Raw genomic sequence first — 14798 nt, 5'->3', positions numbered from 1 at the left:
TTCTAACTATATGTAAAGGCCGCCTCAGAAGTCCTCTCATGGGGATTCCAGCCAGGCTTTCATATTAGCCACTGGAAAATTGCCTCCCAAATATTCAACCAATAAAAGCAGTAACCTCTCACTTGAAGGGTGGGAAGCAGTGTTAGCTACCACTTCTACAAAGGACTAAATGCCAAGAGCAGATTCCAGGAATTAACCTAGTCACTGCTTTGCTGGCAACCACAAAGACAAATAACAAATAGTTGACTTACTATTACTGTAGAAAGCAGCCACTAATAGGAGCAGCCAACTGTAAAAAGTCACGGGCCCTTGCTATTAATTACATACCTTGTTTCTTTCAGCATTTTACAATTTATTCTCAGACAAGTAACGTTAAACATTCCGCCAAGGGAAACCATTCCCTCTTCTCATCGTCTCAGTTCAGTCCTTGCAAGGTCTCAAATGATATTCAAGCCAATCTTTTTAGTAATGTATGTGAAATTAGAAGCACAGAAAACAGGTAATGACATCAGGAAAGAGAATGGGGGTAGTAAAGTAAAAGCTGGTAACTGAAAATAGTCCTACTTTAGGACCCAAAGACCACAGGGAAACTTCACAGGTCTAGAAAGCTTATACAAGATCTCGTATTTCGGTCTAGACTTCTTTCAGCAGTCAATGCATTTTTCTGCAAAAGCTAATAAAAGACGACATAAGAAGTAAGGTAGTATACATGTCAGAAACAAGCCCATGGCTACAGTGATCCAGGGTTCCATAACACAACCCAGAAGATTCTGGGGTGAACCAAGTACAGAGAAAGTGATTGTTAAGCTAGGTACTGAGCAGAAAAAATATTCCACTGTTTTGCTGTATTTCAGAAGTCATCCAAAAATTTGGATCAATGGACTACAGCAGCTTAATGTCTGGCTCAAATGATAAACCAAAACCTAGAACCCAGCTAGGATGTGCTTTTAAGTTTCTAGCAAAAATATTAAATGCAACAGATAACGCACTTCATTTACCAAAGAAAAAAGTTTTACTGATGATTGGCCTACAAAACACAGTATGGAGGAATAGGCCTAACATACAAAAAATAAATGAATATCTGGCGTCAGAGTGAAGCCATATCGACTATTATTAAAACTACAAAGCAAATTCCACCTTTGAAAGCAGTACCTACATATAGGTAAGCACATCACACAAACATTTGGATCACACATTTGTACACCTCACCTGCCCTCAAGTAGTGGTCTTATACTTCTATGTTGAACTTCTGTCATGTTAGTAAAGCCCATTTCAGCAATTCCTTTTAAGGTATGTTCACTGACTAGGTCTTTAAGTGAAGCAAACGAGGTGTCTTCAAAAGCCCCTGAAAGAAAGAGAATAAATTCAGCATGCAAGTATCCATACAACATAAATGAACACTGCAATAGAGACTACTGCTATGTTGGATGTTTTAATCTGTCATACTAATGAAAACTGCTACAAGATCTCCAATGTTTAAAAAGTCACACATTATTGCGTGCTATATTCCTAACAGAATGCAGCCACATGTGCATACTAAAACAACTAAAAACAAGAAACAGTTTCCTGCAGAACACTTGTTCAGTTGAATCAGCAAAGGCACATTTCTGTTTTTCATTAAGATGCTAGCCTGTTTAAAAACCTTATACAGCAGTAACTGGTCCATGTCGTTATAATCAATACCAAGTCTCTTTCTATATATATATCTATATATGAATGATACACATATATATATATATATATATATATATATATATATATATATATATATACACACACACACACACACACACACACACTCACATATACATATATATATATATATATATATATATATATATATATATATATATATATATATATATACACATACACACACACACATAAATACATATAACAAACAAATCCAACCAGCCCAAAGAATTAACAGTTCACAAACACCAAAAGCCTAGTGGAGAAGTTAACTGGAATAAAGGCAAGACCACAACTAGATAAAATCCACTGATTTATTACAAAACGGTGAGCAATGGTCACCATTGCGAAAGCGCACACCGTTTTGTATTAAATCAGTGGATTTTATCTAGTTGTGGTCTTGCCTTTATTCCAGTTGTGGTGGTGCTGTTGTAGTGTTGTCGCCTCACAGTAAGACGTTGTCCTGTTCGATTCTCAGCTAAAGCGTCTTCTGTGTGAACACATGCGTGAATGAACATACCTTCGTTGAAGGTTGTATGTTAGGGCTGGCAACTCAGTACGTAAAAATCTACTGCCAATAATTAGCGTACCAGAGTTCCGCTCTGGCGACCCCTAACCGGGAAAAGCGGAAAGATACAACAACCTTATATATATATATATATATCAACAACCTTATATATATATATATATATATATATATATATATATATATATATATATATATATATATCTATACATACATAGATACACACACATACATATGTATACATACATATATATTACACACGCACACAGAATATTTTCACACTGTGGTAAGAATATCGTTATGAAACATTGACTGTAATACTTCCTTTGTTGTGTATGCAGTTATTTGTGACACCTGCTCGTGTTTTTATGTGGGCAAGAATAGTAGAAAATTATACAGCCGCATTAAGCAGCATTGTGCAGCAATTCATAAAGAAATAAGAATGCATTAGGCAGACATTCTCGTTTATGCCACCGTTTTGTTACATTTAGATTCATGGTTTTAGAGCAGATTGACATTTTTTGGTGATTTAGACACTTATTTTGGAATTTAGAGAATTAAAGCCACAACTTGAATTGAACGCTGAAACATTTCCTGGCTTAAATGAAAATATAAACATTAAATGTGCCTTAAAGTGGCTCAAATGACATCTGAGCTGCTTTTTACACTGATCTCTATAATAGGCATTCCATTGACTGTTTGATGTTTTATTACCTGTCTCTAAACAAACCATTAGTTTTTTTGAATGATACACCTTTGTTACTGAAATGCTACCATTCTCCTTGGCTGAGAGTTACATTTCCTTTGTGTTTACTACACATTTAGAGTGGTTTGCAATCACAGCTATTTTGTTTCTGATGAAGCACTACACTTACGAAAGCTCTCAACGCCACTTCACCATGTCTCTTTCTTGACAAAGTTTTTGTATTGATATAATATTATATACGTATGTGTGTGTGTAATTTATATATATATATATATATATATATATATATAAAAATAAATATATATAGATATAAATATATATATATATATATATAAAAAATATATATATATAAATATATATATATATATATATAAATATATATATATATATAAATATATATATATATAAATAAATTTATATATAAATATATATATATATATATATATATATATATATATATAGATATAGATATATATATATATATATATATATATATATATATATATATATATATATATATATATATATATATATATATATATATATATATATATATATATATATAAATATATATAAATATATATATAATATATATATAAATATATATATATATATATATATAAATAAATAAATATAGATACGCACACACAAACACACACACACAAATGTAATGACTGCAACAGTGAAACACGAAGAACATCACACACACACACAGTTAAAGCTACAGAGTAAAAAATTCCAACCCAGTTATCTCCAGGTTCTCTTTTTTTCTTTTACTACATGTGTGCACAAATGCATCCACAAAAACAGGGTATATTCAATCAAGTTGTGGCAGAAGAGTGTAGCAAAGGACCCATCAGAGTTGGAGATTGTTAGAATAAGGCTCAGTATTCAGCATTTCCATTGGCCAGCTTGTTTGAAAATTGCTTAACTTGTTTTAAAAAAAGGGTTCTCACAGTTGCTACTTAAGCCCAGCATTTTTACCGCTCCACAGAGTTTGGCGACCTGCTCTACTATCTTCACCTGAGCAATTCAAGGCATCAGTTTCTGTGTAGCGCACCTTTGAGCAGCACCACACAGTGGAGATAACCACTGGCGGTTATAGACGCAAAAGCTAAAGTAGATTTATTTTCCCTTAGAAGCTGCCCGTGGTCTAACTGAAGAGTCCCTTAAACAGCGTTCCTCATCTGGCTTTTCTACAGCATTTGGCACTTTAATCTGCTAATCCAATAGTCTAGTACAACTTGAGAGCCCTGTGACGACCCACCACTGGACCAGTAATCAAGGGAGCCTCAATCCTTACCACCGGCATCTGTGAGGGGACATTCAAGTGCAATTTCCCCTAAGAGCACAAAAAGACTACATCAGTCCGGTCTGGTATATCCCTCTTCCGCCAGATCCCCAATAAGACTCTCCACTGGCACAGCTATAGAGTTGAGATCTCAGCTGAGTGACCAAGCCAAGACTTCCAGCTTCCTCTTTGTCCAACCAGTGCTCTGTGTCCCTGCCCAAGTAGCTGACACACACACACGCGCACACACACACACACACACACACACACACACACACACACACACACACACACACACACACACACACACACACACAGAGGTTTGATATAAAGACATGTGGGAAAGGCTGACACAGGTTTACTAGTTATGCCCTCTTCTGCCCAGACTATAAGGTAGCTTTCACTGCCAATAGTCACTCCTTATCAGCTAATGTAGGGCCCTTAAAGGGTGTCCAATCTTACTGTGTAATACTAATATAAATTGTAGTTTGACCAAGAGCAAGGCTATTAGGAGTGGCCTACCTGGTGTCACCAAATAAATACGAAAGTACTCTTCAAATTTTAATATCTATACACAGATCATCCACAATACAACATTTAAATATATTTAATAATAAATAAAAGAACAAGACAATACTAAATATACATATTCACAGTGACATCGGAGTTCAAAACCACAGGAAATATTTAAAACAACACTGCAGTACAAGCTTACACAAATAAAGAAAAATCTAAACTTCACTATATTCTTGACCATATCTAAGAGAATCACACTGTTCCCTACAAACTTAATTCATTAGAGCAAGGCAGATGTGGTGAGTGGATTTTGTTGTTAGGTCCAAGACATAATGCAGAACGCTCTGCCTCACTAAATAAGATCTCAAATATTACTGCCGGGACAGCTTGCAGACTGACAATTTCTGGTCATCTGACTTCTACTTCCCATGCCAAAACCCCCATTGCTAGAAGCTGGCGGCATTTAGCATTTACCTGTAAAAATATACAGACAAGGGCTTTTCCACAGATCTTTGGCAGATGCTGAAAGTCATAAAACAATTAAATTCCTTCATGCATCAAAAAAAAAATTATCTACTTTTACTGTATTTGTGTTTCTTCCTATTTTATTTTGCTTTTGCGTCATCTTAATAGTACTCAATTGTATTTATTACTGCTAGGTGTAACTCATTCTAAGCATTTTAGTTTAAGCACTTGGGCTTCAAACCAGTTGTTTTACATTAAGAAGGTTTGTGATCTGCACTGTAGTGGCAGAACAGGTAGCTTACATCCTTCTAAGTTGGGAACTGCTGATTGAGGGCTCAGTGTCTGTTATTCTAAAAGTGTATTAATTCTGGTTTAAGCACTTGGGCTTCAGTCCAGTTATTTTACATTAAGAGGGTTCGTGGTCTGCACTCTTGTGGGAGGAGAGGCTGGACTCTGCCCTTCTGAGCTGGGAATTTCTGGTTAAAGGCTTATAGTGCCTGCATATTTGAACCGCTTCTTACTGAAATTGGTACACCTTGTTTGCTGTAGCATAGACTAGATCCAGGCCTGCTGAATCTAGCTTTGTTTGTATGCTTGTTATTTCCCTGAAACACTAATTCCACCTAAAACGCGGCTTTTCAGCACTTTTGTGGATCCCTAGTGATATCTGCATTGCTTGTTGTACTTATTTCCTTGTTTCACTTGAAAGAAAGTTACTGTTTGTCGTTTTTTGCATTTAAGTTACCTGGCACTTGCTCACTAAAGCAATTATACAAGTCAGCACTAAAAAATTAAAAGCACTACACCCTCACAAACTCCCCTTGAGTACCTTGTTCCCCATTGGCCCTTTTTTCAATTATAAAGTAATTCCCAATACTATTCTAGCATGTCCAAAGGTCAGTTGTCAATCTCCTCTCCGGTGCAGCTGGTGAATCTGGGAATCTTGAGGCAATGTTACAACTGCCTCATGTACACAGACAACCCTCTCCTCCTCCCAACAAATCGTAACACATGTGAGAGATGCAACCATATAGCCAAACTGGAGGCTAAGCTCTTTAAACTCAGTAATGGCGTAACCAGTCAGGAGGAGAAGGAAACCACACTCACTACAATTCTAGTCTCACATAAACCTACCACGACAGCAAACCAAACACATAAACACACAAAAACATACTCAGAGGCTCTAAATAAAAATCTGCCTAAGCAGCAGAGACCTCCAAAGCAGACACCCAAGCAACCGCTACCCCAAAACAAAACACGTGCAACACATAGCTCACAAAGCCAGTGTGCCGAACAGTCACAGCCCTTAAGGCTAAGGTGACTCTTATCGTCAGGCACACTGACGTCCCGCTCAACAGGCTGAACAAGGAGAAGGTCACGGTGAGCTGCCTGTCGGGCGCTAGGATCCGCCACATAACACAAGCACTCTGGTCACTCCAAGGCAAGTACAAATATGACTCGGTCATTGTCCATGCTGGTGTGGATGACCCGAGACGTACCTCCCTGGACTACATGAAAAGAGACATAGAGGAGCTCTCTGAGCATGTAGCCCAGGCCAGTATGACCCTGACATTGAGTAGCATCTTATCCTCACCAAGAATGATGCCACAATATGAAGACAACATGATCAATTTCAACAACTGGCTTAAGTATTGGTGTCATTCAAAGGGGATACAATGCCTGTTAGCCTGGGATGACATGCTCGACAAGCCACGATGCTTCGCTAGGGACGGCTTGCACCTGTCACCCCTGGGCTTTCGGATATTGGCAAAGGCTCTTGCTTCCCCATAGTGCCTTTTTTAGGCAAGGCTCAAAAGACAAACCCACCTCCATAGGTATCACAAGGGATAAGAAACTAAGAGTAATGCTACTCAACGCCAGAAGTCTAAACCTCAAGATGCACTCACTCGAAACTATCCTTAGCATGGAGAACATCGATATCTGTGCAGTAACAGAAACCTGGTTCAAGGCTCCCGAGAGCACCCCAGCACTACCAGGTTATACCTCATACCATGCTTTTCGGCCCCAAAACTTGGACCGAACCACAAAAGGAGGGGGAGTATCAATATTAGTCAAAGATACCCACACCTCCAGGTTGGTGGCACAGCACAAAGCATCAGAGACTATCCATGTGCAACTAACAGTGGGTAAAACTGCCTTCGAGTTTATAGTCTGCTGCAGACCACCCTCTCAAACCCAGGAACCCCACTCGGCCTTCCTGAGAACACTGGAAAATATGAAGGTCTCTCCAAACACCATTATATTGGGCGACTTCAACTACCCAAACAGACTGGGAGCATTACTCTAGCTCCAACACTCTAGCCCAAAGGTTCCCAGAATTTATAAACTCAAATGCTATGGAACAACTTGTTACCACTCCCACAAGAGGGGAAAACATACTGGACCTGATCATCACCAACATGGGGACTCTATGCTCCAGACCAGAAGTGTATCCCTCACTGGTAAGATCAGACCATAAAACTAATATCACTGGATATTCACATCCCGACCCCACCCCCTGCCCAGAAAACCACACTGAAAAACTTCTCTAAAGCAAATTTCACACTCCTCAGAACCGAGGTGGAATCCTTCAAAGCCCCCGAGCCTGTGGAAAATACGGCCCAGACCGAAGAATCCTTTATAAATGCATTCTATGAACACCTTCAGGAATGCATGGATCATGCAATCCCAAATAAAACCAAGACCCAATCCTCCAAAGGCAGGCGTCCTGTCTGGTGGACCCCAGCCATAAACAAACTATACAATAGAAGGAGGAAGCTACTACATGATAGAGCAAAATCCCAAAAAGGGAAGGCATCTCTGATCAGTATTAGCAAAAAACTACGGGCACTCATAAAATCGTCTAAGGTCAGCTTCGAGAGAAAAATTGCACAGGACACTAAGGATAATCACAAGGCTTTCTTTAGTTATGTTAGGAACCTGGGTGGGAATTCCCAGATATGCTCAGAATTAGTCCAAAATGACAAAAAATACATCGAACCCAGAGACATTGCCAACATCCTAGCGGACAGGTTCAGCGCAAACTCCCCCCCCCCCACCACCAAAAGGGCAAATATCTATCCCAGCAGAGTGCTGCCCCCCTGACATCTCAAATGCTCAGTTAAGAGCTGCCCTCTCCAAAGCAAAAAACACAGCATCAATGGGACCAGACGGTGTCCCAGGCTGCGTCCTACATGAACTCCAAGAAGAGCTAAACCCAAACATAAAACTACTGTTCAATCTCAGCCTTACTATAGGATATGTACCCAAAGAGTGGCGTACAGCAACAGTGGTCCCTCTCCACAAAGGTGGTGCCTCAACGGATCCTGGAAACTATCGCCCCATAAGCCTGACTAGCTTGGTCTGCAATGCTATGGAAAGGATCATCATGGACCTCATAAATAAAGATATTGGGAACCTACAGACACTGGATCCTACCCAGTTCGGCTTTGTTAAGGGCAGATCCTGCCTCTTAAACCTGGTTGATTTCTTTGAAACAGTCACCAAGGCCATTGACGAGGGGAAGGTGGCCCACACAGCCTACCTGGACCTCCCAAAAGCCCTTGATACAATACCCCACTCGGGCATTATAGATAAGCTCACCAGCTTAAATATAAACCCCTATGTCACTAGATGGGTTGCAAACTGGCTCAAGGACAGAATCCACATGGTTAGAATTGCTGGAGCCATGTCAGACTCCAAACCAGTTACAAGTGGCGTCCCACAAGGCTCAGTCCTGGGACCTCTCTTGTTCGGTATATATTTCTCGGAGGTACAGGCCAACACGGAAGGACTGTGGCTGACCAAGTTCGCAGATGACTGCAAACTGGGCGCCATAATAGACTCTCCAGCCAACACAAGCATCCTCCAAAAGGGCCTCATAGAAACAGACAACTGGTGCCAGAGCCATGGCCTCAAGCTAAACGCCAAAAGTGTATAGTCATCCCCTTTGGCAAAAACAAAGTGCCCACAAATTACCACATAGGTGGTAATCCATTAAGTACAGAAGAAGTAATTAGGGACTTGGGGACCCAAGTTGATAGCAATCTCTCATTTGACAACCACATGGCCAAAGTGGTTAGAAAAACATTTTATATAGCCCACCTAATCATGAAGGGATTCACATCTAGATCAGGGGAGGTCATAGTGCCTCTTTACTCATCCCTCATCAGGCCCATAATTGAGTACAATGCCCCTTTTGGGATGTTCCTTACCAGACACCTGCAGCAACTGGAAAGACCCCAAAAGTACCTCACCAAGAGGATCTAAGGGCTCAAACAGATGCCATATGCTGCCCGGTTAAAGAAATTCCAGCTTTACTGGGTGGCATACCACCTGCTCAGAGGCGATCTGTGCCTGACGTATAAAGCCATGTCCAACCCGGAATTAATGGACATGCTGCATGTCAGAAAATCCAAATCCCATCGAGCTACGCGCTCGAGAGACTTGAACCTCAGCACTGAAATAAATAGGACATGCTGGAGGGACAGACTCATAACCCAGAGGCTCCCTTCACTCTGGAATAAAATCCCAGTCCAGGTTAGGCAGAGTCCCTCATTGACTCTCTTCAAGAGGAATCTTGATGAGTTGATGGGAGATCGTAGGTTTACCCCGGGTATCACTTCTGTGTCACTGTTAGACAGAGGCACAGTATACTAACCTCGAAAAAGGGCACAGCAAAATTAATTTAAAATGGGTGGCGAAAGCCAAACACACTCTGGCTAGGCTTATAAATGCCGTAGGGCAGATAGCCTAGTATGAACCTATGAACCTAAGTAGCAATTAGTTCACTCCAAGGACAACACAGAAAGCTTCCTAGTACAGACCTTGTGGCTCTAACTACATTGAAAACATGAGTGAAAGCCTCTTTACTGCGTCATATAAAGTAATTTAATTTCAGATATTTTTCTAAAGTTTGCTGAACTGAGATTACCCCTCCAGTTTCCTGTTAAGCAAATACATTTAAACAGTTACAAGAGTGCATGTACATTTCTGTTCTCTTCCAGTAGTGCACACTGTGGTTACATTTCAAACACAGTACTTTGCAACTACCTTTTCAAAGCAAACGTTTGTACAATCAGTTTGATATACATATGACATACAGTTCTAATACATTTGTAACAGAAGCATCTTGTATAAATCATTTCGATATTCAATGACAGAATTATTTACAAACCAGCAGCTAGTTGTGCAGGCAGTATCTCCTACTGTCACAAGACCCATCAGAATAGACCCAGCATTAAGACCCTAATTAAGCCACATCCTTACTCATTAAAGCAAGCAAATTTACATCTAGTATTATGGATGGTCAGTTCTCCAGAGTTTCTCCTGCCAGTCTGACATAGGTATCCTAAGGCAGTCTAGTAATTGCCTCATGCACACTGCCAACCCACTACTCCTAAACTATTCAAGCTCAATTTGTGAGAGATGCATATACACTAAGAATTTGGAATCCTTGCTCTCACAGAACAGTGACACTGAACAAACCACGCTCTCAACACAAGCCATCATACATGGAGGTACTCACCAGAAATTTACCTAAACACCACAGACCTGTGAAACACAACATGCCACACCTAATAAATATATATATATATATATATATATATATATATATATATATATATATATATATATATATATAAAATCAAATTCTTTGGTCATAGGCGACTCCACAGAGAGAGACACACGTCCCACTCACCAGGCTGGACAAGAAGGTTACGGTCAGCTCTCCGTCAGGTTCCAGGATCCACTAGATCACAAATGCACTGAAGTCTCTCGACAACGTACCGTTATGACTCCATCATAGTTCACGTTGGTATGAATGTCTCGAGATGTACCTCACTGAACTATATGAAGAGAGACATGACTGAGCTTTCTGAATATGTGCCTCAGGCAGGTATGTCCCTAGCCTTGAGCAGAACACTAGCTTCACCCAAGATGATACCACAATATAAACAAAAAATGGTCTTCAACAATTGGCTTAGCTTCTGGTGTCATTCTAAGGGGATCCAGTACTTGTCAGCCTGGAATGACATGGTAGACAGACCATGCTGCTTTGCCAAAGATGGTCTTCATCAGTCACCTCTGGGATTTTGGTTACTGGCTAAGGCTCTTGCCTCCCCCACCTTTTTAGGCAATGTCACAACAACAAAATTCCCAACGTAAAAATATCTTCAAAAAGCAACCTCAAGATTATGCTGCTAAAAAAACGTTAAGAGTCTAAACCTAAAACTGCACTCACTGGAAGCTGCCCTCGGCTTAAGATGCGGACATCTGTGGAGTCACACAGACTTAGTTTAAGGCCATGGAAAGTACCTCAGCCATACCTGGTTATAATGCCTTCCACACATTCATACCACAAACAAAGTGCGAGAACTAGAGGAGGTGGAGTATCAATATTCAAAGATAAACAGACCTCTAGCTTGGTTAAACAAAACTATTCCCTTGAACTAATCCAGGTCCAACTGACTGTAGGCAAGACCCCCCCAAGTTATTACCAGTTACAAGACCCCTCCAAGAACCAGGACACCCACACTGCATACTTGGATCTACTTGAATCGCTCAAGATACAACTACACACCCTGATTTTAGGTGACTTTAACTACCCATCCACAGACTGGGTAAATTATACTAACACACTTGCCCAAAGGTTCTTGGACTTCATCAGCTTCAGTAGCCCGGACCACTTGGTTGACATCCCCACAAGGGGCTCAAACAAACATTCTGGATCTGGTGCTAACACGGGTGATTGTTGGCACCACCCCACGTGTGCTGCCCTCTCTAGTGAGAGCTGATCATAAAATCAGTCTCATTAGACGTAACAATAACATCTGATCCCCTATTAGCAGCAACAAAACAAAAATAAAAAAAAACTTTTCCATAGCCAATTACAACCAAATATGTGACGGCATTAACAGCTTCATAGCCTTTACCCTCACTGATTGCATGGACACCTATACTAGCTTCATAGCCCTTGCCCTCATTGATTGCAAGGACACCCATACTAGGATTTACACCAATGCCTTGTACAAAACTACACAAATGTATTGACTCAGCCCACCTGATAGGACCAAAACAAGATCCTCAAGAAAGAGCAAGCCTGCCTGGTGGACATCGACCATTAACAGTTTATACAATAAAAGAAACAAACTGCTGTCCAAGAGCAGAAAGTAACAGTCTCTGAACTGAAAGCATTCCCTCCTTGGCTTAAACAAGCAAACGCACAACGCCTTGTAAGGCATTCTAAAGCTAACTATGAATCCAAATTAGCCTCCTTTGCCAAGGATAAACAAACATAAGGCCTTCTTTAACTACATTAGAAACCTTAAAGGAAAAACCCAAATCTGTGCAGAACTGGTTGGTAATGGCACCACATATACTGAACCTACATAAATAGCCAACCTACTAGCTGAAAAGTTCAGTGAAAACTTTTCCCCTGTCCCAGCCACATATACCCCAAAGCATCCCTACTACCTGCCCTCTACCTAGCATGTCCAAGAAGCAGGTTGTAAACACGCTCTCCAAAAACAAAAACACAGCCTCTATGGGACCTGATAATAACCCAGGCTGTGTTCTAAATGGATTAAAACAGGAACTAGCTGCAAACCACAGCCTAAGCACTGGTTTTGTACCTGCTGAATGGAAAACAGCAACAGTCATCCCATTACATAAAGGAGGTGCCTCCACTGACCCTGGGAACTATAAATCCATAAGCCTGACCAGCCTAACCTGCAAAGCTATGGAAAGAATAATCATGGACCTTACCAATAAGGATATTAAGAGACATCAAATGCATGAGCCGACCCAGTCTGGCTTCAATAAAGGGAGATCCTGCATCTTGAACTTAGTGGACTTCTCTGAGACAGTTGCCAAAGCCCTGGCTAAAGGCAAATCCATGCATACAGCCTACCTGGACCTGGCCAAGGCCTTCAACTGGGTGAGTTTGGGAATAGTGTCGGAGATCAACCCATTTACTGTCAGGTGAGTTGCAAGCTGGCAACCAATGGAAAGCACACAGTCAAAATAAGTGACTACCTCCACCAGCAGACCCATAACCAGTGGTGTTCCACGGGGATCGGTGCTGGGGCCTCTACAGTTTGGAATCTACTTCTCGGATGTACTGGCTAAAACAAAACGGCCTATGGCTGACAAAGTTTGCCGACTGCAAATTGCGTGCAGAGTCCCCAAACGATGTCAACATCCTACAAAAGGGACTTAGACAAATGACTGGTGCCAAAGTCACAGGCTAAAACTCTATACAAAAAAAAATGCATTATCAACCCCTTTGGCAAGGACGATGTCCCTGCAGATTACCACATTAACACCACCACCCTAAACATGCAATCAGTGGTGAAAGATTTGGGCACACATGTTGACAGCAACCTTTCCTTTGACCACATCATCATAACAAAACCATAACAAAAGAGGTCATAACCCCACCCCACCCCGTACTCCTCACTCATCAGGCCAATAAGACAGTATGCTGCCTTTAGTATGTACCTTACCAGGCACCTGCAGCAACTAGGAAGAAGGTTTCTTACAAAGAAAATTCAATGCCTTCAGTGCAAGTCATATGTTGACAGACTGAAATCAGTGTCAATATCCTCGGTCTTACAGAGTACTCAGAGGCAACCTCTGCCTTGCATACAAAGCAATCTCAGATCCTGCTCTAATGGAAATGCTGAATATTTGTAAATCAATAAGATGCACTCAATCTAGTATCGGACATCAACAGGATTTGGAGAGACAGATATGCCTCACAGAGGTTACCGCTCCACTGGAACAAAATTTTCAATTAATTCTTGCTGACCCTATTTAAGCACAACTTGGATGACTGGATGGGAAACAGCAAATTCACCCCCAGAGTTTCAACTGAGTGCCTCTTGGACAGAGGCAATAGTTGTTTACTTAGTTCCGCTTAATACTACTTTGATATTCTTAAGAACAGGGGTTGTACTTGGCTAGGCTTGTAAGGGCCCTAGGGCCATTAGCCTAGTAACCTCCTATGATCCAATGAATTTGTGATGAAGCAAGTGTCAAGACATTTGATCACTAGCCAGGACAAAAAGTTATCCCAACATTTAACTAGATAAGAAAGGTCATAAAGTACTTTTTTTTTATAAACACTGAATGTTTAGTTTTATTTCTATAGCAGTGGGAGAAAGCTGGACCAAAGTGCTGGACCTCGTTTAGAAAATTATCACTCAGTCAAGAGGGAACAGCTGGGAATACTTAGCACACTGTCTATTACTGATACAGATGGAATATTGGGAAGCACTAATTTAGTAGCGAAAAGAATACAATTCTCACAAAACATGAACTTACATGAAGTACACCGTCTGCTTTACAGCAAGCCACCATTTCCCAGAAAGTTTTATACAGTGGTGTTATCCAGTTTTGGGCTGACAAAGACTGCCATCATTCTATAATTAAATCAATACTCATACAGAAATGTAGCAACACACTACTTAAAACTTTGCTGTAAGTTTGTGTTACTGCCTTCAAGCTTTCCTTACCAGCTTTTGCTTTTTCTCTCTCATCTGGGCCTAGCACGAATTCTCTATTAAATTTATCATGTATCATTTTACCTTTTTCTCCCA

At 40.5% G+C, this 14798-nt stretch overlaps 1 protein-coding gene across 2 annotated transcripts in view; it reads right to left on the bottom strand.

The window, feature by feature from the left end:
• The window catches only part of DDX18 (DEAD-box helicase 18), a 516018-nt gene that overhangs the window by 418612 nt on the left and 82608 nt on the right, over positions 1–14798 (bottom strand). For both annotated transcript variants that reach the window (XM_044074977.1, XM_044074978.1), the window contains one exon: positions 1210–1345. In XM_044074977.1, coding sequence (XP_043930912.1) covers positions 1210–1345 — 136 coding nt within the window. The remainder of the gene's footprint in view (positions 1–1209; positions 1346–14798) is intronic.

Source organism: Protopterus annectens, chromosome 6.part0 (assembly GCF_019279795.1).
Source record: "Protopterus annectens isolate FY-2018-M chromosome 6.part0, PAN1.0, whole genome shotgun sequence".
Taxonomy (NCBI): Eukaryota; Metazoa; Chordata; order Ceratodontiformes; family Protopteridae; genus Protopterus; species Protopterus annectens.
Note: the sequence above shows the minus strand (reverse complement) of the source record. Positions and strands in the feature narration are given on the sequence as shown.